Genomic DNA, 26201 nt, shown 5'->3' on the forward strand with positions numbered 1-26201 from the left:
TATCAGCTGCTCAGAGCCCTGTGCTCCTCAGGGCCACTCAACATCATCTTCACCACACCTTATCATAAGCAATGCACTTTGTGATATCTCTTGCTCTGACTAGTTCTTTGTATACATATTCTCATAAGGAAGTTCATGCCTCTTCCGTTGATATGTGTGACCTTGCATGTACTGTAATGTGTGATAACCTTTTCCTTTACCAGGCCTTGTCTCAAACCTTTCAGAATTATTTCACCAAATACTCCAAAGTACATGAAACAGAGATTGGACCAGTATTTTAAGGTAAGAAGATCAGGCAAAGGACAAAGGAAGGGAGAGGGTCTTTGTGGTCCTGGTTCAAGAAAATACGTTGCGAAAGATACAATTCGTGAAGCTGGAGGTGAAAGGCTGAAAGGCTGCATGGACGATCTCTCAAGCTGACTTATTTTTAAGAATGCTTTATGATCTTGTGTCTAAATTTTGCATGGCCCTACATTGCCTTGTTCTTAAGTCCAAGGAAGGTATTACGATTTCCTCCTTCCCTTCATTCATGTAATATTCAACTTGTTTAAATGGTTTCATTTAATTATCTGGATCAGCCAGTCTCTCAACATCAGTGAACACCATTATCAATGGTGTTTCAGTAATGCCTTTCATTAGAAATACTCTGTTCCAGAGCATCTAGATCTTTGGAAATATTTCTGGAAGGATTTGGATGGAGAAAACTCTTGTTCCAGTTTTTCACAGATCAAATGTGAAGAGGTGAGGCAGGAGTGAACTTGAACTTTAACCACTGTTTCATTAAGCTGTCATCTATCCACAATGAAAAGAAGGGGGAAAAAAAGAGGGAAAAGCATGGTTTTATCCTTGTTTGTGCTATTTCACAGAAATAGCACAAGGAATTACTTTGTTGATAGTAAGACAAAGATTTGGCTATATCCCCTTTGCTCAAGAACAAGGCCATGACAGCATCAAAATGCCCATCCAACTAGGATAAACATGATGTTGAACTGCCACTGTACACAGCTAGAGATGAGACATTTATTTTCTTAGAAAGCCTATTGTCCCTTATCTTGTTCACACAATAAGTGCTGGAGAACTCAAGAGATGCTGTCTCTGGAAAACACGAGCTGTTTTTAAAGTGTCTGAAATATCCCAGGGCATATGTCAAGGGGAAATATCCCTCTTTACAATAATCAGCGTTTTTGAAAAGTCTTGTTTTAGGGGCTTTATATGGATCTAGAACCTAACACTGATCAGCTATATTCGAGAATATTATTGTTCCCAAATATTGGTGTCATGAAAGAATGTACAGTAATAAAACTAGTATAAATTTCTAGAGCCAGATCCTGCAGACTTCAAGTATCTGAAGAATTCCCAATAAAGTGATATGACTGTGGTGAAATGATGACCACCCAAAGACAGAGTAAACTTAAGTCTGAGATATCAATTGTCTTTCCATTTTTAACTTTGAACTGCGCTCTCAAACTTCCTGTAGCTCTACACACCTTTTCAGCAAACCATTTTTTTGCCTTTGACTAGAGCAAATAATGTCAATCATCATATCATCCACATTTTTGTAAAACCTACTATATTTTTAAAAACATTCTATTCCAGGAAACCAGAGCAGCAGCTTCTAGCAAAAAAAAGTATCTCCAAAGGAAAGGTTGGGTAATCACCTGTTAGCTTAAACACTCTGAATTCATTGCTCTCTTCTGCAGTAGTTGTCCAGTTTGAAAAACTTGAGTAAATTTATTCTTTCTTAACCTCATTTTCCTATCTTCAAATAATGCTACTACTTTACCTCACTCTTACAGCTGTTCTCATGAAAGTTTTTCTCACGAATCTTGATTAGGAGACTAATTTCAGAGGGAAAGAGCACTTCTGAGAAGAAATGTCTTTATACAACATATTCACTAGTAAACCTCAATATTCCTGCTGAAAATCAGTGTTGATTTGCCCCAGTAAATCCTGATGTACCCCCTAGTCTGCACTCTCTGAATCACTCCAAATGGTAAGCAAGGAAGGGACCAGTCATATGTTTGGTAAAGGCATAGCTCCAGGTAGAGAACTGTTGCTACTGAATAAAGCTTCCTGGCAGATTAATCCTCTGTGCTGCCAAAGATGCCACAGAATATGTTCTTGTTCTCCATAGGGAGGGAGGGTGAAGCATGTTCGTATAATTCTGGCCATAGGAATATAGTCCTGGCTGACTCTGAAAGGAAATATGCAGCCCTCTCAGGCAAAACAACTACATGAGATTGCTGAGTAAGTTCTACCTCTGTGTGTGTGTGTGTCTAGTTTAAACTTGATGTGGTCTGGGTTGAGCAAGTATAAAACTTACAGGGACGTAGACCGAAGAGATCATGGGGTCAGGCCTGGCACACCGAAGGACTTTTCAGTGGTATGCAATTTATGCTAATATCCTTCTTCCCCTCCCCTGTCTTTTCCCTGTCAAATCCTGAAACTTCTGACCAAGTGTGTTGGTTGCTTAGCCCAGGCTGAGGCTTTGATGAGAGACTTTCTTCTTCTATGTTGCCTGTTACGTTGTCTAAGAATCATGTAATTTCAGCCCAGACAGTATTTTTTTTTATGAGAAAAAATATACCCAGTATATCCAGTCCCCATTAGAGAAAGGAAAAAAAAAGCTTACTTTCATTGTAAGTGGGACCAGAGACGTAAAAGTTCAATTATCAGAATGCATTTGCTTTGTACATTTTAAACCTACTGGTATAACCGGCACATGCAGTTTAGTCTAATTGCTGCTTTCCAGCTTGGCCTAATTGATGCTCTGATTTGCAGTCACCTACCTCTAGGAGCCCATGTTTCATTACATTTTACCCTTGCTCCCGAAATCCTAAAATCCCCATGGGGAGAAATAGATTACAGCAATCCAGAGCTTTTGTATGTGAACTGACAATCCTTTCTCTCCCCCCCAATACTTTTCTTCATCTACATATGAACAACGAAAGTGCAGTAGGATAACAAAGAAATATATTTGCTACTCACAAAGAATTTTTATTTAGGTAGACATAACTGCCTTTGAACTCAGTAGGAGTTTTACTTAAATTCTGAATTAAAGCTGTGGTGGTATAAATTCAGCTCAGAAATATTTTAATAACCTAATTGGGATGTTCATATTTAAAAAACTGTGTTACTAAGTCTCTGATCACAGTTAGAGATAAAAAGAAGTTCTCTGCTGCAGAATGTGGCAGTATTTTCCATGGGAAATGATTTAAGTACAAGTTTTTGAAATACATAAACCTCATGGCTTTAGACTTAAATAAGCATTTCAGTCATAATAAGAAAAGACCCTCTAATGCCTGCTGCAGCTTTGATTTCAAACACGTCACATTCTTCATTAAAGCAATCATTGTTAAAACAGAGGGACATAAAGCAACATAGGATTTATTCCTTCATTAAACTGATGATCCGTATATGAAGCCAATTAACATTATGAGTCTGGTGAACATCAAGTGTAAAGAGGTTACAGAAAATTAAAAGCAGTCACCTTGGTCTTTAGATAAAGAAAGAACACTTTTACATTATAAATTATAAGAGTGTCCAAGCGGGACAAATCGGCAAATTTGGTTAATTGGAAAATACATTTTACTGCACATGAATTAAGGTAAAATAACCTTTTAGCTGCTAGTCTTTTGCGTGTGTGTGTATGAAGGCGGGGGGATGTCAAGTATTGGGAATCATGGGAAAGGAAGTGTTTGGACAAGGAAAGACATGTGAGTCATTTGTTAAAACTTGAGCCATTTAGAGTTTCTTGAGTTTTGCAGACAATCCCTGAGTTTTGCAGACAGTCCCCTCAGAGCTGAAAGCTCTGTAGGAAAATGTCCATTCAGTAATTTTGCTCATTAGTTCAAGCCTAAGTTTTATTGTTATGGGAGAAAAATGAGAAGAGATGTGTTTGTGTGTGCAGTACAGAAACAGTTTTGTTTTAAAATACATGGCAAACAGAAGAAAGTCTATCCAGAATTGTATTACTTAGATTTCCTTTGCAGACCTAGTAACTACTACTAATAACAGTATGTGTGAATGTGAGAGACAGACTTTAAGGACATTGCTAAAAAGTTTTTTTTTTTTTTTTTTTTTTTTTTTTTTTTTTTTAATGAAATATTGTCGCTCACCACTGCATGTTATTTCATGCTTCGGGTTGTTTTAAACACTGCCCTTCGGTAGCTAGATGAGAGAGGCCGCTACCGAAATGCTACCGTCGCCCAAAGCGGTTTCCGCGTTATCTGCCGGTGGTCCCGGCCTCGCAGGACAGCAGCTATGCGAGGGAGAGGCACCGAGAAACCCAGAAGCAGCCGCGGCAACGGCCGTCCCCGCGGGCAGGGGATCAACACCGGCGAGCGGGCCGGGCCGGGCCGGGCGGGCCGGGCCGGGGCGGCGGCGCGGATCCGCGGCGCTCTCCGCGGTGCTGAAACGCGCCGCGCCCGTCCCGCCGCCCCCGGGCTCCGGCCGCCGGAGAGCGACCCCGAAGACTGCGGTGAGCTAACTTTTAATTATCTCAGCTCCGCGTTTCGTGCATTAAAATTAAACAGGCGCTGAACTGGCGAGGGTTGGGGGTGGGGGTTATATATTGCTTAGTTATCTCCTTGTTTTGCAGCTGCTGCTCCCTGGGAGAAAGTTGAGCCTCGCCCCGCTCAGGGTCCTTCTGCTTCTACTTAAAAAGCAGCGACTTGGAGAACTTCCCCGAGCTCCATTTCACCCTCTCTGCCTCCTGAAATACGTTGAACTCACAGGCTTCAAACTGCCGGGGAAAGTGAGTCTTGGAGCCAAAAGAGCAATGCAACCCCCTGACTGGAGCAAGGCCTGAGAGCGCCATAATGAAGTTATTATTATTTTATTAGGGGATTTTATGATAAAACACTCTCAATCACTCTCTCTCTTTCCCTCTCACTCTCTGCCCGATGTCAGAGAAAAAGGAAAAGGCACATCTATCTCTGTGCAAAGAGATTCTTCAGTGCTGGTCCTGCACAGATTTTAAGACTCTGGATGCAGAGGCTGACTGGGGAAGACCTAGACAGTACCTCTGTGTTGTCTTTTTTTTAAGGTTAATTGAGCTAAAGCCTGTGCTGCTATTTTAAGGACTATAATTGAATTCAAAACATTGGTCTTGCATGATGGTATAAAAGCCAGCTCAATTCATAGCATATTTTTCTGTTCAGGGACTTGCCTTGATGGTAAGTCAATAAGATCTCTTGTTAAAGAGAGATTTTCCTAAAACTATTTGTATGTATACCCATATATGTATATATGCACATGTTTGAATGCAGCTTCTAAATTGCCAGTGTTCTAAAACTGTAAGTAAATGGATAATAAGATAAGATCTATTCAGATCTCTGATCCAATTAATTTCTACCTCGCTTTAACTAAAATAATGCTTTATAAAATTGAAATGTAATTTCAGCTTGGGTATAAGTTAGGGGAATTTCCACATCCCTTTGCAGTGTAAAAGGCAGATAGAGCAAGTGATATTTCTAAGGCTTATTAGTGTTTATTTGATGCTCATACATGCAGAATAACTTTCCAAAGACATCCTCTTTTAAAAATCTCTATCTATTGCTGCACCTGTATTGTCTATATCCATCTCCTTTGCTTTGGTATGAATGTGCTATGTCTTTAAACTCCCATCAGATCTAAGAGAGCCTGTGTAGATTTGCTCGCCCTTCCTGCACAGAACATTACAATGTTTATAAAATATTAAATTTGTGTAGTCTGCCGGAGAAGCAATTGTTCCAAAATAAAATCAGCAGTCTAGACGTAACATAGACACCAGAACTTATCAACAGTTGTCTGACTTACATCTTCTGATGCATCTTGAGTGGGTCATAATACCAACTTTATTTTCAGTGGTGCATAAATTAATTACACGCATTTAATAACCAAAATATCATTATATTCCCCCTTTAATATCATAAAGGCTTTACGCCAGGGAAGCACTTAATGTGCAGGGGGCCATAACAGGCTATTATCCTTGTGTAATGCTATTACAGAACCAATTATACGCCATTATACTTGCTTTTTTTTGCAGTTTATGTGATTTGATCCAATCCCGCGTCCCTGACTTGAAAATTTCATCTGGGTACTTTAAAGTCTAATTTTCACCCGGGCTGAGGCAAGGGCCATCTCTCTCCGCTGAGCCTCTGTCTCAGATGCATTTTAAAAGTAATTGCAAAGGGTCCCGCCGCATATCATTTGCAGACGGGAAGCGAGCATAAATCCAGAGACCCCTCGCTGTGAACAAAATCAAACTTTGCTTTGGTACGATCGCTTGGAAAGCCAAGACGTGTGCAAAGCGGCCCCCCAAAACCCATCCGGCGGCAATTAACCGGCGCTTTGTCAGCGCCGGGGTCCAGGCGGCGAGGCGATGCTCGCCTGGCGCGGTTCGGCGCGGCGCGGCGCGGTTCGGTTCGGCGCGGTGCGGCGCGGCGCGGCGCGGCTCGGCGCGGCGCGGCTCGGCGCGGCGCGGCTCGGCGCGGCCCCGCTACCCCGGCGGCCAAGGGGCGCCCAGGGGGCCGTGCCAGGGGCCGCCGAGCCCCCGGAGCATCAAACGCTTAGAAATAATGGGATTTTGTTGTTGCTGTTCACATTCCTGATGTTTGCTGAGAAATGACGGGTTTTTCCTTTTCTTCTTCTTCTTCTTCTTCTTTTTTTTTCTTTTTCTTTTTTTTTTTTTTTTCCTCCTCCACGCACCACGTGGGCCATTTGTAGGGCCCAATAGACCTATCCAAGTTACTCACTGTAGACAGCGCTGGAAATAATCAGATTAAGGCCAATTATGCGTGAGATTATAAAGGCAAGTGCTGAGAGGCAGAGCATGCTGTAGACAGATATAAAGACATCTGGCCACTTCCAGAACTCCACAGAGCCCTTCTGTCTCTGCAGCCAACAACTCTCAGCGCCTTATTCCAGTGCAAAATACCCCCAAACCTTACTGGTGATTTTACTCCTGTTTGGTTTAGGTATGGATTCTTATTTTTATTTGCCTTCTGGATTTTTTATATGACTGCATATAAATTTGAGTAGTATTTTCTTGCTGAGAACATTGTTTTCCAACCTGAATACAGCTCTCAGTGTGGTGGATGTTTTAAAAAGAAGACAGCTTTTAGATTTTATTACTATTTCATTTAGACAAAATAGTTGGGTTTTTTTAAGCAGTTAATTCTTAGCTCTAAGGGTTTTTTCTTTATGTAATTATTTTATCTGGAAGAGAATATTTGAGATAAATATCTAGACGAATGAATGAATAGTTAGACGAATGGATAGATAGAGGGATAGATGGATTAAAAACAGGCAGACATTATCTACTATTGGGCGGGGGGGAAGCAGCAACTAACTTTTGCTGGTTCTGATTATTCTGCACCTACCATGGAGTTTTCCGCCTTTGCATGCAGTGTTGGGCATTACTTCCCTGCCTCTTCTGGGGTGGGATCTAGGATCATCAACGAGTTTCTCTAGATTTTTTTCCTCTGGTTATTCACCTGCTCTTTTCACCCCTCCTCCCTCTCTCTCTGTCTTCAGGTCGGCAGGTGACAGCGCGGCGGTGCCTGGCCGGGGAGCTGCTGCTGCTGGTGCGTCGGTGCGGAGGGAGCGCGGGAGCCCCGCGCCCGCGGGCGGCCCCGGCCCCCGGCCTCGCCTCGCCGCGGCGTCGGGGCGCCCGGCCGGCCGCAGGGCCATGTTCTACTTCCACTGCCCGCCGCAGCTAGAGGGTGAGTGTTGTCGCACACATCCGTGCAATCTGAACTTTGAGTTGTGCACACGCGTGTGCGTGTGTGTGTGCGTGCGCGTGTGCTGGGTGAGGGGGATGAAACTGTTGTCTGGCTTGCTCCAGCGCTCTGGACTGTCCTCACATACGCAGGGGTACGGATATATGCTCAGATAAGACGCAAACCTATAGAGATAGCTCAATATAAAAGCTTATGGTCTTTTTCAAAGAGAAAACACAACCCTATTTCCCTACCCCCCGCCCCTAGCTTTTTCCCCTTTTGTCACACGATGGAAAGAAGGATTGCATGTTTTTTTTTTTTTTTTTTTTTTTTTTTTGATTCCTATTGGAAAGGCCTTGTTTTTACACCCCCCTCCCCATCATTTTGCCACCTGCCTCCCCTCTGTGGATAGTGATCCCGCAGTGGAGCCTCAGGCTACGAAAGAGATGCTTTTTTCCCCTCCCAGCACAGATGTTGGTGTCATGGCTGTAATCGGGACACTTTCAGGACGTGGTCACGCCTCCTCCCTCCAGCCAAAGGGACCGCATAAATCTTTAATGTTATTTTACGCACATTCTGCGGGAGGATGGGGAAAGGCAGAGCATGACTAAAACAAAACAAAAAAAAAAGAGAGAGAAAATAAAAGATTTGGGAGGTTTTTCCCTTGTGATCTTTTTTTTTTCTTCTTTTTCTTTTCTTTTCTTTTTTTTTTTTTTGGGGGGGGGGCTTTTGTTTATTTTTATTTTAATGGCAGCAGCCTGGGTTTTCCGGGGTCACCTCCGCATATGCCTAGACCTCTCTTCACCCGCTCCCTCCGGCCAGGGCCTCGCAGCGCGGGGGCCAGCCCTGGCCTCTGCCGTCCCAGCTTTGCTCCCGGGCGGGCTGCTCTGCGCGGGGCAGCCGGGCCCGGCCGCCAGCCCGCAAAATGCTCCTGCCCGCCCCTAGCACCTGGCTCGTGCATCACCGCCGAGCGAGGGGCTTTCCCCGGTGCACCGCTGCCGGCAGGAGGGGGCTCAGCGGTTTAATACTCCTCTGGGCGAGGGTCTTGCCCCCATTTAAGCACGCCGCAGCCGCGGACCCCAGCGTGTCTGCGCGTCGCCGGCTGGAAAACTGCTGCCCGCCCGGAGCAATGGCCGGGGAGGGGGGAGGCTGGCCGGGGTCCTGCTGCGCCCCCCGGCCCGCCCGCGTCTCCCAGCGCCGGGAGGCTTTGTGCATTCGTTTTTGGCAGACGGCTTGGGAAACGTGCTTTGGGGGGCAGCTTTTTCTTGCTGGCTGGCTTTGGTTTGGGGTCTGAGTTCGGCCGCCCGAGACGGGGAGGGTCGGGGCGGCCCCCTGGGCGGCGGCGTCTCCCGGGCATATGCCGGGGCCGCGCCGCTCAGCTCCGCGCCCGCGGGTGCCGCGGGAGGCCAGCGCGGCCGACCTGCCGCGCTAGCGGGTGAAGCTGCGCAGCGTAGGGCAGCCTAACTTAAAAACAAAGAAAACAAACAGAAAGAGAGGTCCTTTCGGGAAAGAAAAAAGAAAAAAAAAGAAAAAAGAAAAAAAAAAAGGGAAGGAGAAGACAACCCCCAAAACAGGACAGAAAAGCCCTTTTCGGGTAGGATTTGCTGCGGTTTTGGGCATCCGCGGGCCAGGAGGGAAGTTAGGGAGCCCTCGGGGTGAGCGGGCCATCATTTTATTCTGGCACCTTCCAGAGCCATAGCGACTCGTCCGTCTGTGCCAGGAGGGGCTGCGGGACCTGTTTATGGCCCAAATGTTGCTGCAAGACGAGCACAGAGCCGCAACGCGGGGGCCGGCCCGGCCTCCGGAGCGGAGCCCGCGGCCCGAGCGCGCCGCCGGCAGCTCTGCAGGACGGTCCCGCTTCTGGCGCTTTGTCTTTCGCTTTTTTTTTTTTTTTTTTTTTTTTTTTTTTTTTTTTTTTAACTTTATATTGTTCAGTAAACCAAAAAAGGGAGAGAAGCATCTGAGGCAGAGCATCAGCGATGTTTATTTAATTCGGGCAGCAGCGGAGGCAGGGGGCAACTCGCCAGCGGGCTGTCTCCTCTCTCCCGGGCTCCGACCACAAACTTCCAGCGTTTAGTGCCTCAGGTTGCCTCTTGGCTCCCTCGAAAATCATCCCCCAGGAGGGGCAGAGACTTGCCCCTTCCACCACCTCAGCAAAGTCCCTGCAGTCCAGCCGCGGCTGAAGTCCCCTCCTGCCCTGCATGCCCCCGGTGCTCGGCGCTGCACAGAGACCCGCGCCCGTTTCCGGACCGTGCGGTTCCCTCCCTAGGGACGAAGGAGGGCGAGCGCGGCCGCTGCTCGGAGCGGCTGGGGGTGCGCCAGTGCAAGCTGTCAAGCGACCTAAGTCCTGCTTCTTCCATCGGCACAGAGACACTCCCGTCCTGGGATTCCCCTTGCGCTCCTGGCAGAAAAGCACTGCTTTTACGAGAACAAGTTGCAGTCACCATGCCTCGATCATAGCCTCGCCTTTTCACCCTTTTAAAATATAAATGGGCCGAAAACGACCCTCTGACGGGGGCGGGGGTGTCCGCCGCCTGCGGCGGGTCGAGCAGCGCTGCTCCGCGCACAGGTACCGGGGCAGCTCCCGCGGGGCAGGGGCTCCCCATCGCCGTCCCGAGCGCGGCCCGGCACCGGCGCCCCGACGGCGCGGGGGGAGGAGTGTGTGTGTGGGGGGGGGGGGGGGGGGGGGGGGCTGTCGGAGCTGCCTCGGGCGCGGGGTCAGCGCTCCCCGCCCGCTCCGTCCCCTCCCCCGAAGGGCCCGGCCGGGGCAGCCCGGCTCCAGCCCCTTGCCCGGCCTATGGCTCCGCGCCCGCGGCCCCTAACGCGCTCCCCGCCCGCAGGCGCGGCCCCCTTCGCGGGTCACTCCGCCGGCGACTTCGACGACGGGTTCCTGCGCAGGAAGCAGCGCCGCAACCGCACCACCTTCACCCTGCAGCAGGTAGGAGCCGCCGCCGCCCGCATCCCTGCCTGCGCCCCCCGCAAGGCCGCCCGGCTCCCCCGCGGGCGGCCCCGCTTCGCTGGTCCCCCCGGGGAAACCTCCTCGGGGAGGCCGGCAGGGGCCCCCGCCGGGGCCGCCCCCGCCGCGGCCGCCCCCGCCGCCCCGACTGATGCTTGCTCTCCTCCCCTCCACCAGCTCGAGGCCCTGGAAGCCGTTTTCGCTCAAACCCACTACCCCGATGTGTTCACCAGGGAAGAGCTGGCCATGAAAATCAACCTCACGGAAGCCAGGGTGCAGGTAAACATTCTGGGGCATTATTTAACTCTCGGGTATTCAAACTGGCAAACTTTTTTTTTTTTTTTTTTTTTTTTTTTTTGACATCATGACTGCAGAGTGCACATTTGGCCAAAGAACGCAAATGAAGACGATCTGTCATTTTCATGATGCACTTTAATAACATCAACATAATGTGGAATATTAGATTAGGTTGATTAATCGGTCATTCATAATTAACTAGTGATAATGTTCTACACTAATTTGTCCGCGTCTCCAAGGTACTAAATTACATCAATGCACATCCATTTCCTTGCTTTTGGACGGGGGTGTGTGTGTAGAGAAAAGAGCTGAGACGTGATTCTCCAAAGCAGCTATGACCACTGTCAACCAACGGGGTTAGTCAGCTGCAGGGAGCCCAGCTGCCAGGAAGAAATCTTCTGCATCTCCTCAACTTTTCTCCCTTTTGCCTACTTTCCAAACACTTAATTTAGGTGACTAAAGAGCGTGCAGACCAATTCCCACACATTTAACATGGTCCAGTAAATGCCAGTGGCCACAATAGCTCTCTTCTTCCCTCTTTTTTTCCCCACTTTTCTTTCTTCTTTCTTTTTTTTTTTTTTATTTTTTGATCCAAGTTTTTCCACATCCAGCAATTAACTTTATTTAAGTGTTTCCAAGCTGCTAAGAACAGCAGTCCTGCAGTTGTAAGAGATGGATCCATATAACTCTGCAGGCATCCACCACTGATTTGCAAGCGTTTTTTGAACACAGTTATGTATTCATTTTATTTATGGAGTTTTCTTCATGCTGTTTCTGTATTTTTTTTTTATTTAGGTGCTCGAGGTTAAGACTATGCAAAGATCTAATTGTAGGAAATATAATAGCTTGCCTTTTGTTCCCTAGGGTCATGTTAGTATCTCTTAAAACCCAATGGCTGAAGAGAGATAATGGAATTCACCACAGTAAATTGGGGATTGTAAACAAATTATTTCTCCTATAATCAGATTATGCGATCCTGATTATTAAATCTGAACATGAATCATTGGTCATATGCGGGCAAATTAAACTGATTATTATTTGGAAATGAAAATCTCCTTTTGCCGGTGCATTGTAGGTACTGGCTTAAAAAAAAATAATAAAAAATGCCATTTTGGCTATTGCTGCCTAAAGACTGAACTGCAAATTGAGATAAATGGGACAATTATCGAGCATTCAGAAGTGGAAGATCATAACTTCTTCCTGAAAGGTGCAAGGGTGAGATAGGGGTGGTGACAATTAGATTGCTGAGGACTGGTGTTTAGCCTTGTTGTTGGCTATTATGCAAACAGACAATAGATGCAAGCATTTGTTTAGCCTGCTTTCATGCAGGGACATGGGGAAGCACAGAGGATGGGAGATATGTTTACATTTATACCCCTTGCTCATTCAAATATGATTAATGTGCTATAAAGCAGAGTCTTAATCGAAGATGATGTTGTCAAACAATAACTAAATAGGGAAATAAACGACTTCATCATGCTCTTTCCTCAGAAGCAGGCGAACTGTCAGTGCAAAGTCATTAAAATATGATAATGAAAAATAGCTCAATTAAATGTTGTTATAGCTGTGACCTTCATTCAATTAAGACGCAAGAAAGTGTCTGCATTTTGCTTTGCATTTAACTGCTCTAAATTTAGAATATAGATAAAATCATTATTCAATGTTTGCTGATACATGCAATTAAAAGGCAGCTAACTAAAAATGGAGTTGTAGGAGGGGAATAATAATAATAACAATCTTGCCTGTACTTGAAGTCGTGTATTAAAATGTGGATTTCCTGACCTCGGGGGAGGTTCGGTATTTTCCACCTCTATAAGGTGCCTTCAGAACATCAGCCCCAAGATAAACACCCCCCCAAAAAAAAAAAAAAAAAGAAAAGCAAAAGAGTGCTGGGACTACAGAACATGAATATTTAAGTTGTATATCAAGGCAAAATAAGTTTCTGAAAGTGACACAAAATACATAACAGAAAAATTTTAGCCAAGCTTCAAGATGACTGACTTCACGAGAGTGGCAACTTCTGACCAATTTCTTTGCTTCAGGTCCAGCTAAGCATGATATTCAACAGTGATTGCTCTCCTGCTCCAGGTATGGTTCCAAAATCGAAGAGCGAAATGGAGGAAAACAGAGAGAGGCACTTCCGACCAAGAAGGCTCTAAGGAAACAATGGCTGAGGTGGCACCTCCTGTGAGGAATTTAAATTCCCCTTCTCCAGCAGATCAAACCAGAAACAAAAAGGAGAGTCTGGAGATCCAGCAGAGGTAAGAGCAATACATGTTTCAAGCACCTCTCTCTGAAGGCAAGCATTCATCGTACGTATGTACGTACATACAGACTAACCTCATGCCAGGCTGAGACCTAGGCAGTATCATTTTCAGATACAGCCCAAATCATTGGAAAACGAAGTGTATCTCTTGCAACTCACGGGCAAAAAGTGCTCCCTGCAGGGATGTGGAGAAGCTGGTGGCTGTGGGAGGCTAATGTTATCCAGGCTTTGGTCTCACTGAGCCTTGATCATGACACAAATACATATTTGTGTTCCCACACATGCACTGTCTTGAATCAGCTAGTTCTGATTTTGTAAGCTATTTTTCTCTTCTCCTCCAGCCTGAGTCGAGCAGTTGGTCCTAGTGGACCTTTCTTCCCCTCCTGCCTGCCGGGCACTCTTCTCAACACAGCCACATACGCACAAGCTTTATCCCATGTTGCCTCTCTAAAAGGTAAGTGACTTTGTTTAACTTCAGTGATAAGCTCAAACAGCATCTCCTTCAAGCTAAGGGTGTGCTCCCAGGAGCACAACAGGAAATGATGGATCCTTCTTTCTGTTATGATTGACAGTAATCACACTGGTTGTGCGATGTTGCAGGTTCAGGAGTGAGTCTCCTGTTGTAAATTGTAGCACAGTTTGAGGACAAATCCCCGTCAGACAGTTAGGTTTTGTGAAGTCAGGCTTTGTCTCCAGGAGAAAGGCAGGTAGGTTTGGTTCTTTTAAGTTTACTTCACATGTGCTTTTTTCTTTTTAGAGTCAAATTTGTACTAATAAATTAGTTATAGACATCCTTTTGCATTATATATTACCTGGCACCATTACTGATGCCTCATCCGCTCTTTGCATGCAGTTTCCTTTGCAGCATATCTCTGCACAATCCCAGAGCTTTCTCCTCTTCAATGGCAGGACTTTTCTGAGAACTTGAATAAAGCGTGTATATGGGGATAGGGAGTATTCAAAGCAATTACCTGGCGTATCAGGCATCAAGAAGAGTACATCCAGCATCCATACCTTTTTGCATGCCCAAAAAGCAGCAGTATGCATCTTTTAAAAATAAATCACCAGCTGATCCATTAGCTGTTCCTCACTAATAATTTGTAACTCTAAGGGTGTAATTGGGATGAATTCAATTTATAGATTTATAGGATACAAAGTCTCATACCACTGCCAAGAACAAAGTGGCACACCTCTTTACTGAATGCCCCAAAGTATTACCTATTTTGTGAGAAAGTTTCCCAAAGTTTCAGACCTTCTTCTATGTATGTAAAAGTATGTTTATGTCTCTCAGTATGTTCTCTGACATACGTCATGTGCCTCACAATTATTTCCAGGTAAATCAGTATTGTCGAGGTATATTCCTGAAGAAAATGTCTGAAACTGCTGAGTTTTGTTTTAAGTCCAGCATCCTATCCCCTTCCCTCCTGTCCTTCAGAGCAGAAGCCAAACATGTCATGCAATCAGTGCCATACTGGTGGGTGTGGAATAGGGATTTTGAATCAATAAAAGCCACAAAACTTAAAGGGTGGCTGTCTACCTAAAACCTGTAAATGGGCAGTGGCTGTTGTACTGCACAAGTCCTCTTGATCTCTGCCCTGTGGCCATGAGGTCTTGGTACAGAGATTTTCTGCTTATTTCATCGGACAGGAACAACATCTCTGGAGTAGATCCAGGTGCTCTAGAAATGCAACAAAACTCTGCTGTGCTGCTTCTGATGGGATAGGTCTTTATGTCATGCAGAACATCATCAGATTCAACACAGGGCATAACATTCTAGGATGTGTGATATTTGGATTGTTTGGGAAGGAGAAATTCAACGAATAGTATAATTTTCCAAGGAAGATCTGAAATATCTTTTGCAAATTTTATTGAAGAGTCAAATGACCTAAAACCCTTCTCAGTACCTGTCTCATGCTGACCACACTTCGAAACTACCAGGAATTCCTTGTGCTTTGAAAACAAAACAGTTGCCCCAGAATCAAGGCACCATTTCACTACCAATGGATGCGACCAGCTTTCTTCTATGCAGATTTCAAGAGAAATTCTGCTATGGAGGTCATCTATGTGAATCCTGTGAATAGATATGTATTCCCACCATTGGGAGAGCAATCCTGGCCAGTAAAGTGAATTGTGTTTTTCAATAAGACAGTAAAAGCTGCCTACAGACACATGGGCACTCCCAGTGCATCAGATACCACTGGGAAGTTTAGGCTTTTTTCTTATTCTTTTCAGGAGACAAGATTTGCTTTGTTGAGCTTGTGAGCGAATGCTTTGTTCATGTCAGTGAATAATATTTGATGGATGCTTTAGAAGGAGACAATTAAAATCAATACAGTAAATAATAAGTGATGATGATGATGTAACTAATTAACAATTATTTTATGCTCTTATGGGCCATTTTCATTGTGCCGCCTGAGAATTCTCTGTCTTATGCAAAGAAACCAATGCTTCTCTTTTTCTGAGTTTGATTGCTTGGCTCCAGCCCTAGATTTCCAAGGCTGTATAAAGTGTCTAGGGCATATGCTACCTCAATTTACTTTGTAGTACAAGGATATAATAAATTTACTTTTCCAGATGAAGTCAGTCTAGTAGAGACATGAAATCTTAGAACAGCCTGGTATAGGACAGGGTCTGAAGCTTCAACTTCAGTTTTAGAAAGACTCTGCAATACACTGTAAGTTTAATTCGTGCTTTTTGTGGCTCTGCAACTCTTCAATATGCAGTGTTGATCTGAGTCCTGCATGTGCTACTTCCAGGTAAATGGGGAGTATTGTGGGAGCATGAGGCTAGGTCTGCACAGATGACAGAGAGGCAAACGATTCTCCCTAGGCAATATACCCTGTGAACCCTGCTGTGTCTGAAACTGAGATTTTTTTTTCCCCAAAGGGATACATCGCCATCATAGGATGCTCTGTGTTGTTCCATCTGAACAACAGAGATCAGAACTGTAATTTAGACCATAGATTGTTTCAGAGAAAAGTATATTACCACCAGACAGTTTTTATCTATTTCTGTCTAATACTCACTCTTCAATAACACAACAGATCTTTTCCTTTCCTTAAGTAAGTCCTCTCCCTCTCTAAAGTTTATCATGTTAGAGGCTGTACTTAGTATCAAGCACATCTTAACCACCACTTTAGTTCAGTTAGTCAACTGAAAAATAACCATGAGATGATAATTTCTATGTGAAAGGATGGCTGTCCTACTTCAGGGTTTTAGTTCTCCACTACTGGTCACAGTCAGGGAGAGGTTTGACTTACGTAGATGGTGTTTGTTACTGTCTAAAATTGTGCTAATTTGACAACTATGCTACTTCATTGTGGTGACTTCGACATTTCCATGATCTTCCAAGATGAATCACTTACTGTAAACCATGCATCTGCAGTCCATTTAGTAGATTTAATTGCAGACCTCAAATACGAAGGGAAAATACTTGTTTTATTTATGGGCTGTATAACAATAGAGTCATCAGGAGAAGCTAGTGTTCTGTGCAGAGAGAGACCTCAAAGCACCTTCTTAATGGATGACAGCATGAGTGCAATTCATTAATGTAGAAACATTATTAATGGGTGTAAACAAGAATCTCCGGGTTTTAGCGGAAGTGTTCTACCATTCTGGTGGCTGAGGCCAAAAGTGTATCTGTTATATTCTGCTGAAATTTCCCCAGACCCCATGATTCAAAGTGCAGTGTATGAGGAGAGAAATAATTACACTTGCCAGAGAATTACTTTCATAATTCACCCACAGCTCTGCTCTGTGCAAGTTATAGCTCAGTTGGTTTTCACTGCAGCTCCACGCTACTGATAGAAAGACAGGATAGCATTACGCACATCAAAGTGGATATTCCAGGGCCTCATTGATTAGGCTTTTTTATGGTTTGTTGCTGCTGTGATTGCTGTTGTTCGTATTAGAGAGGCTTAATTGCAGTATCCAGGAAAAAAAAATTAGAACTGTCCATCCATTACATTTCAATCTCTATTATGGAAAGACGAAGAGACTTTTCCCAGCATCACTGAGTTAGAGACAGGCTGAGAAAAAAGCATTCAAGGACCTGACTTACCCTTGAATTAGTGTTTACTGAATTGAAGCACAGTGGTTTACTAAATGACTGGGGGACAGAAATCAAAACTCTTTGGGTCCTTTACTGTCTCTGTCATTCATTAGTATTTGATGATTTACTGACCTTTCTCAGTGTGTGACCTTGGTAAATCCATGTAACATAGCAAGTATAGCAAGGGGGTTATTTTGGGCAAATACATATGTCCTAGTTTACTTGCTACTGTGACTTCAGAGAATTTAAAAACCTTTCTTTAGCCGGCTGCAGGTATACATATAGTGATTCTAGTGATTCTAGTAGCACAGGTCCTCAACTCTGACACTGCCCTACCTCACAGGTACATTTTTTGGTCTCTGCAATAGTGATTCGGGAATACACAGATACCAGGAGTCCTAGGGATGGGAGTACCTGAGCCATACAAGGGAAATGCATGCTGGATTGTTCCTCCAAACCAAATCTTGGTTAGGTGGATGAATCTTAACTGGGCAGGGCTTCCCACTAATGTCTGTAGGAGTGACACACATCAACAGCATTTAGGGTCTGAGCATGTGTTTGAGAACAACTGTTGATGTGGAAGGGAAGAGTAGAAAAAGGTTGCTGAGCTGACAGTATCAAAGGACTGTTTTTGTTCTCCCAGCTCTTAGGGGCTTTGCTGCCAGATTTCCTGTCCAAACAGGCAAGGTCTTGACTTCTAAATTACTTTTTTGGAATTGTAGTGATGGCAAACACTACAGTGTTCAAACAAACCAAGGTGACTATTTCCAAAAGAAAACTATTTAATTCAAGCATACTGTTTTTACTGAAAACTAAATAGTGTATATTGACAGATGAGGATCTTAAATGGGTTTTTTTTCCTCACTTCTCTCCATATCAGATTTCAACTCATGTTCAGCAGTTCACATCAAATACTGATAGGCACAAAAACTACAAGAGGAAGGGAATCAAGGTTTTGTCTTTTGGAAAGACTGTCTACTAAATTTTTTAAACTGTTGAGTTGAAATGCTAAATATATATTTTAAATATTCACAGATCAATATGGACCTAGCTCCCATTTCACTCTCCTAAGCTGAAGCTGAACTTCAGAACTGCACAAAAAGGTCCACAACAAAAATTGTGTATCAAATATCATTACAATTGAAATGTGATGTTGGCAGAGACAAGACAGAACTAATTTAATTTTTCCTGTCAGTCTCTGTAGTAGATCAATTAAACTGCCAAGTAGATCAAATATTTCAGACTGTATTTATTACATTAAGTATTTATGTTCAGGCTGAGCCTTTAAAGTATGATCTCATATAGGAATAGAATGAGTTTTAGATCAGTTCAGCAGAATTTGCTGTAAGTTAATGGAAATCTAATTGTGTATTTTAATTTTGTGTACAGGAGTCAGTAAGTTCTTGAAAGAAGGAAAGCTGTTCCCTCTGCATTGTAGCAACCTGGTACAAATTCCATTAAAGTTATAGATGTTAGTGGAAGCTGGACCAGGCTCTAGGGCTAAATGCCTAACCCTCACTGATTTCGGTGGAAGTTAGGTGCCTGGACTCCTCTGAGGAGCCCGAGTGACTGGAACAATTCCTTCCTTCCCAGCTGGAGTCCATAGGCTTAGAGTTACTGCAGTAAGATGTGAGGAAACACTGAGGTCTGCTCTGTGTAAACACATCTTTCATGGGAAGCTCATATCCCTGTCCGTTGTGGACTGACTGTCCGAATGTCAGGCAGGTGAAAACCATGGGCTCCTGATTCTCACGTCATTTATCCTGGCTTTCACACCAGCCAAGTCTAATAGTTTGTACTGGACTTATTGCCCACAGACACAGGCAATTACAAGGTAGATTCATTCCTCTTATACAGTAAAAAGATGCAGGGCTAAATCCTACTCTCCTGTACTCCTGCAGGACCCCGGAGCAAATGACACTTGTTACTCCACATTTATTCATGTGCGAGCTGTTGTTTGCAAGTGTTTTAATCTCAGTGAAAATGAAATGAATGGTTAATGGGTGAATTATTACTAGAGAGACCCTGGTCTCCACCACAGGTACCTGTGCTGGCTCAGGTTGCAGAGCAGCTGGGTCATTATTAAGCAAAGAGCTTAGACTGGTACCGAAGACTGATAAATATTTTATCCCTTTCTAACCATGGAATGAAAATTATTTTTAAGGGGTGGAGGCGATTCCTGCTCTTCTGAAAATGGGAAGACTCTTCTTCCCACCTCCCGTTCAGCTGCCAGGGTCTGCACTAGATATCTGTGTTAGGTACTACAGATGGGAGCAGAATAGCTGCATTAGAAAAACTTGCTCAGTTTGTGTGAGAGGCAGCAATGCAAAGACAGCTGATACACATGTGCTTCCCTATTTCAGAGCTTAACTTAAAGTTGGTGAGGCTTAACAGTAGGGGAACACTAAAAAATGTGGCTTCTGCAGCTGAAAGAGCTCTGCAAGTTCCAACCAGCTTAGTCTTCCCCCTGTTGTTAAAAGAGTGGCTGTTCAGCAGCCCTGAAGTGGCGATACTTCAACAGAGCAAAAAATGAGCGGTTGGAGATGGCAGAAACTCTGTGTTGTGTTACTGAATGGATTTTGTTATAAACTGTCCTTCTGTCATGCTCAAAGTAGCACTCTGATGTTTAAATTAGTCGCAGAATTCAAGACTGAGCTTCCTATTGTTGTAAAAGAAAAATCTGAGGATTTTAGTCAAATAGTAAAATTTGCATATGAGATCCATCTGAATGCCCGGACCTGTGGTAACATTGCTCTAGTGATCATATGCTCAGTTAGAGGAGTATTACAGGAGTAATGAAGATTTTTCAGTTCTATTAATAACTTATATTAATAACTAATTTCTCGTAGATTCTATTATTTTCTAAAATAAAAGAAGTATTTTCTCCTGAACATGCAAGCTGGTAGTGTCTAACAACTGCTGAGAAGAAGTCTTGCTAACATCCTAAAACCAAACATCTGTCTGCCTACATTCCTAGCAGACAGGTGCTGACCTATTGCTACCAAGAGCAGAAGTATAAAAGAAAGAGTACCTGCTCCCTGCAGGTTATTAGTTCCATCACTTAGTCATGAGCCATTTAACTCAAATATTAACTGCAGAAATTAAGCAAGTCCTTGGCTTGGAAAGATCAGAGGAAGACATTGCGTTGTGTCAGGTTGTGTTCTGCAGGGCTGTTTCCTGCTGGGGGGTAGCAGAGTGGCAAAGGACGAGCTTTCAGCAGGAGCGGAGAAGAGGATGTGGAATTTGTTTGCCTCCTGGAAAGAAGGGCATGCAAATTTCTCACCAGAGGGCAATTCAAAGTGGTAGCTCACACTCTTCTTCCTGCTCCTCTTACACACTCTTCTATATTCAGTAGAAGCATCTATGCTAGGTATCATGGCGGCTCTTCAGACAAACTGCATGTCTTGCAGGTGGGTCAGCCTGGATTTCTAAGAGGGCTTCTTTGGGAACCATCCTAGGTCCCAATGTTGTCACAGACTGAGCTAGAGGAAGAGTTTGCAGAGTCCAGCTCAGGCAGGTGGTTAGTGGGGGGAGGACTATTTCTAGTAGTGGACTGCAGGGAAACTTTTCCATTTAGATGGAGAAGAGTACCCATTTCACCCTGTCTCCAATCTTTATTGCCTGCTTGAGACAGCCTGTGTGTCTCAGGTGACAGGTAGTGATGGTCCAGTCCATCCTTCCTGCTGGGACTTCAGGCTGCAGTCCAGGACAGTAGCTCTGGGTGGCTTAGGATCACTTCTAGAGGCCCTTGTCTTCCAGGTGGCATTGGTACGCAAGCCCAGAGGTGGGGTGGGTGAAGGTACAACAGCCTGCTTCAGGTAAATATGATGCCAGTAGTTGGCAGGAGCCTAGCTAAGGAAGTGTTAAGAAGCATGGATGGCTGGATGCAGCTCAAATACAGATTCTGGGATTGCTCAGCAATTCCCACCTTATGTTACTACATGAAGTCAATGAAAGGGTCCTATGCTGGACAAGAAAAATGTACTTAGAAATGTACATAGCTTCAAATGCAGGTTACTGAACCAATTGGCCCCAAAGCTGCTGCTGTTTGCCTATCATTCCAGTTTTCAAATGGAGATGTGATGTGATTCAAGGCTTCTTCACAGGAAGTGAGGGGAAAGTACTTGTGCTATCTCGTAGGTCAGTTTGGATGATCTCACAACCCTTTCTGCCCTAAAAATCTAAGGCTTTCCAGAAAAATATCTTGGGCAGGCAAAAACAAATCTGCTGCTTTGCCTTGCAGCCATACACAGAACTAGCAGAATGCAGCTCAGATACTGGAGCCTCCACTCCAGTATCTCATAGTGAAATGAAAGAAAGTGATTAGTTCCTGCATAGTCATAACCAGGGTATTTTCATCTTTCTCTCTGCAGTAACCTTTGAGGTGCAGATAAGTGGTGGGAGTGGTGGGATTCCCTCACCCCCTTGAAGAGTGGTGTGCCCAGATTGATCATGCTTCACTTTGCTGGTGGAGTGCAGGGACCACCCCCAGGGTGTGGCTGATGGTAGCCATAGGGCAACAGCTCAGGACAGAAACCAGGAACCAGCTCAGCTTAGTTTGTGAGGAAACCTGATGTGATCTGAACTTTATTATTTGTTTCCGAGGCTGCTGCCCCAGTTTGCTCCCTTTATCACTCGAATGACTATCTCTCAGCAGAGCAGAATCTGGCTCTTCGAGTCCCAATCCAGTAAATATCTATGTACCACTAAAGGTCAATTGGAGAGGGCGTTTACGCCATCCGAGACCCGAATCTATCTGTCCTCTAAAGAGGAAAAGGCAACGTGGCGTGTGATGCCAGCAGGCGTGAGTCGTCCTGGCCAGGTCAGGGGACAGTCTCCCGCTCAGACCCTTGCAGTGGGACCCTCTCCTTGTGCGGCAGTGACAGTGCCTTGTCTCCTTTCTCCCTCAGGGAGCCCTCTGTGCTCGTGCTGCGTTCCTGATCCCATGGGCCTCTCCTTCCTGCCCACCTATGGCTGCCAAAGCAACCGCACCGCCAGCGTGGCCGCACTGCGCATGAAAGCACGGGAACACTCGGAGGCCGTGCTGCAATCCGCCAACCTCCTGCCGGCCGCCAGCAGCAGCCCCGCTCCGCCAGCCAAACCCGGCCCAGAGAGCAGCCCGGACAAGCAGCCCTCTCCGGCCAAGGAACACATGGATGGGGAGAAGAGCGTATGAGGCCAGGCCAGTGCCAGCCCCTCGGCTCGGTGCGATCCCACTGCGGGGCTTGCCACAGGGCGAGCTGCAGCATGGCCCTGCCCCAGCTGGACATCACGAGGCCACCAGGGACCCTGAGCATCTGCAGCAAACCCGAACAGCCTTTCCAGCCGCCTTCTGTGTGCCCCTGCTCTTCTTGCACCACTGTAGATTCACTCCCCTGATTTACTGGCACTGTCTGTGTTTGGAAACGTTTGTGAAACTGTTTTTAGCCCCCTTGCATCCCAGCGATGTCAAAACAGGGCTTTCTCCCTTTTACTTGTGCTCCCCACAGTTGCTTTTCTCAGCAGCAGAATTGAACCCAAACACCACTGGGGCCGTGTCCCACATAGGCCAGGCCTTGACCCGTTTGGACTTGTACCTTGGACAACCACTGCCCGCTGCCAGACTCAGAGCAGGGTGCCCTTGCTGGTGCCACGCTGCCTGCGGCACAGTTGCACTGCCGATCTCCTCATCAGGTCCCTTCTGCAGTGGGGCAGCGTGCTGCCACCAACAGCCATCCTGCCTCTGCCCGTGGTCCCAGCACTGTGGGTTCCCTTCCCGCACGGAGGTGGGGGGCTGCGAGCAGGGCTAGGCTTCCAGACTTGCACTCAGGGGAAGGAGAGGCCTCCAGGACTCATTTGAGTTTGCTGTGCACAGCAAGGGGTGAATGAATATGCTGGTATATACGGCTTGCACCTGCTGTTTTCCATTTGACTTCCACCAAATCTACCCCAGACAAGCCAGGTCTAAGGGAAGCAGAAAATAGAATGAAAATCGTTATAATTTTCCTTCTCCCTTCGTTTCCCCTGAAGTTGAACTTTCCATGGAGTAGATTACTGGGAAATCGCTGAGATCAGTTTACCTGTGAATAAAATCCTTGCACTAGTCTCAATGTGAACTTTAGTCTGTTACACTTGCATTCCCTGGGTTAGATATAAAAGATACATGTGATTCCAGAGCAGTGTTCATAGCTTCAAATGGTAATGTTGATATTTAATGGAGAATGCAGTTATGTCTCGATCTGCACAAAGCTGAGGGTATTTTAGCATCCTTCTCTGACCTTTGAAAAAGTTCTTTTAAGAAAAAAAATCCATGACATTTTGGAAACACATTTGGAAAGAAAGACTAGAAATCAAAATAATCCTGTGTTGCGACATTGCAAATATGTCTTTGCATGTTGTGTTTTTAATAAAGAGGAAATAAAACTTGGAAGGATATTCTTTTATTCCATCCAAAATCAGACTGTTCTGTTTACTAAAAGCTTGCTGTTTAATTAATTTAGACACGAAAATGTTCTAATTATTAGACAATAGGCACAGTGCAAAGGAAAACTGGATGCCTCAGGAAGTATACCCTTATTTCCAACCCAGAACTCCCCCAAAGAAGAGTAAGTAGGTGTCTTAGTCTTGGATGCTCCACATTTTTCCCATGGGTAATACAGACACAAGTTTAAGGTTGCTGATGTGGAACTGCTTTTTATAGTTGCTTTTTGCAGACTCCTTAGAGCTGTCCATAGTTACCCCTGGAGAACAGGCCAACAATACACTCACAGACTTGCCCAAATAATGTGGATCCAATGGAAAGATTCCTCTGAGCTCCCAAGCTCTTTGGAGAAGGTCCTTCATGAGATAAGTGCCCTACTCCAAATGAGATGCTCTTCACCACAACCCTAAACGTTATGCTGTTTAATCCATAGGCAGGTTTTGCCACAGAAACTTGCTGAGGTTTCTGTCCCAGCCCAGGCTTTGCTGCTGCTGCTGCTCATTTGGGGTTGATCCTGTGTGTTATGCTGAGGACCTCCTGTAACATGCTGTGTGCACATTTCTATACTGAGTTGTGCTCAGTTTCTCACAGGATCTGGGCTCAAGGATGTGCTTGGAAAAGCAGTCTCAAGTCAGTTTGGCAGCAAAAAGGTCTCCCTATCCCCAAGTGACCTCAGCCCATGAATTTCTTTGGCTGGAACCTGGGACTTGCCTGGCATTCAAAAGACCCATCTGCCCTGGTGCGCACTGCTCTTTCCTCAGGGTAATGTTTGTACCAGTGTGCTCTGGGAGAGAGAAATGGGCAACCCTGGGCTCCAGGAGGCTTGGCCGCCCTTGCGTATGGAAGCCATTTCCTCTGGGCACCAGCAATCCAAGCACGGAGGAAATTCGAACAGTCATTTTGTTTTACATTTACCCCTCTGTATATTTCTTCTGACAATCCTGAAATGTCCCAGTTGCAGAGGGAACACACAGTAGCCTGTGATCCTTCTCTGCATGCCAGCTTCAGGAACTGCTCTGCTTAACTGTAAACGGAGACTATTTCCCTGACTGCAAATTATGGCTTAGTTTAAACAACAGCAATAGCCTTTTTATTCCACCAAAATAAAATAAATTGTGGAGGGCAGTTGAAGAAGAGAGAATTGCTGTTTTCCTAGTGATCTTTTGAAACATAATTTCTTGTCTAGATCTCTGTGGTGAAAAAAAAAAAAAAAAGTAAAAAGAAATCCACTCCAGATAGGCAGACCCAACTTCATTTCAACATAATTACCTTGCATTCAGTTGAAGTTCAGCCCTTCTGTACACTAACTCTTCAATCTAATTGTTTGATTAAACTCGTATTTCCTCCAGAAAGGTACATAAATAAGTGAATTGTTGAGCAAATTAAGAATACTTAACAGCATTGCATCTGAAAAGTATTTACGCTGATTAAATTTTCTGTCCTTGAGGATTTTCAGGAAATTACTTTTGATCGTCAATAACACAATTAAGTAAACTACATGCACATTAGCATGAATAATTGATAAGAAATTATGTATTACCACGAAGCACTGATTTAATAATTCATGATGCGACACTCTAGTGACTGTGCAAAACTGGATAACATCGACAAGTCTGCCTGATGTTGCTGGAAATGCTGCAATTACAAACAAGTCCATAGTTTTGTTGTACAATAAAGAAAAGTACCTGATGCATGCTGTAGTTTCTGTTTGTTTAATACATGAATAAATTTAGAAAGAACACCCTGAAAAGTTCCTGTGCTGTTTTCATTCAGATCAATGTCTCCATCCAAGCATATGCTCTCACACCAATAACTGTCCACTTCTACTTAGACCACAAGGATATTGCAAAGCAGGGGAGGCACTTAGATTCGCAGCTAAGACATGGGGGTCTTAGGCCCTAATCCTTTTTGACTCTTCAGTGTCTGATGCATTTGTGATTATAGTTGCTCAGTACGATTTTGTTCATGGTTGCTCTGGTCAGGAATGCACAAAGCATTTGCACTTTTTTTGAGTCTGCACAATGCTATGTTAAATTTTAGACCAATTCACCAACAATTCTTGCAACTTCCCTAAGGGAGACAGATATATGTTTATATCCTTGTTAGCATTCTGGGGAAGCACGATGAGTCATATTCTCCTCTCAAATTTTGGTCTGAGATGTGACTCTTTAGGGCAATGCAGACCACAGGAACTTGCTTGAGGTCACACAGCACTTGAACAAGGACAAGAACAAAACTCAGGAGAGCTGTGTCTCAGTCCTCCCCTCTTCTAGCCACCAGAGCCTGCTCCCTGCCAGATACACAGCCCTCTGTGCCTGAGCTACCTGCCTGCCTTCGGTGCTATCATATATCAGGGCTATGCCACTTAAACCACTCCTGTAATGGCCATCTCAGTAGCTCTGATTAAGTCTGGCATTTAAAAGTTTATAACTCAGCTATAAAAAGTCACTCAGGCTGAACCCCAGTCT

The 26201-nt window shown here is 44.8% G+C and overlaps 1 protein-coding gene across 1 annotated transcript; it reads left to right on the forward strand.

Moving 5' to 3' along the window:
* The first annotated feature begins 7672 nt into the window (after nucleotides 1-7672).
* DRGX (dorsal root ganglia homeobox) lies at nucleotides 7673-22449 on the forward strand. Its single transcript, XM_062580592.1, has 6 exons — nucleotides 7673-7706; nucleotides 10544-10641; nucleotides 10837-10938; nucleotides 13045-13217; nucleotides 13564-13676; nucleotides 22184-22449. The coding sequence occupies exons 1-6, from the start codon at nucleotides 7673-7675 to the stop codon at nucleotides 22447-22449; spliced, it is 786 nt and encodes a 261-aa protein (XP_062436576.1).
* Nucleotides 22450-26201: the final 3752 nt, after the last annotated feature.

This window comes from Rhea pennata, chromosome 7, assembly GCF_028389875.1.
Source record: "Rhea pennata isolate bPtePen1 chromosome 7, bPtePen1.pri, whole genome shotgun sequence".
In the NCBI taxonomy this organism is placed as follows: domain Eukaryota; kingdom Metazoa; phylum Chordata; class Aves; order Rheiformes; family Rheidae; genus Rhea; species Rhea pennata.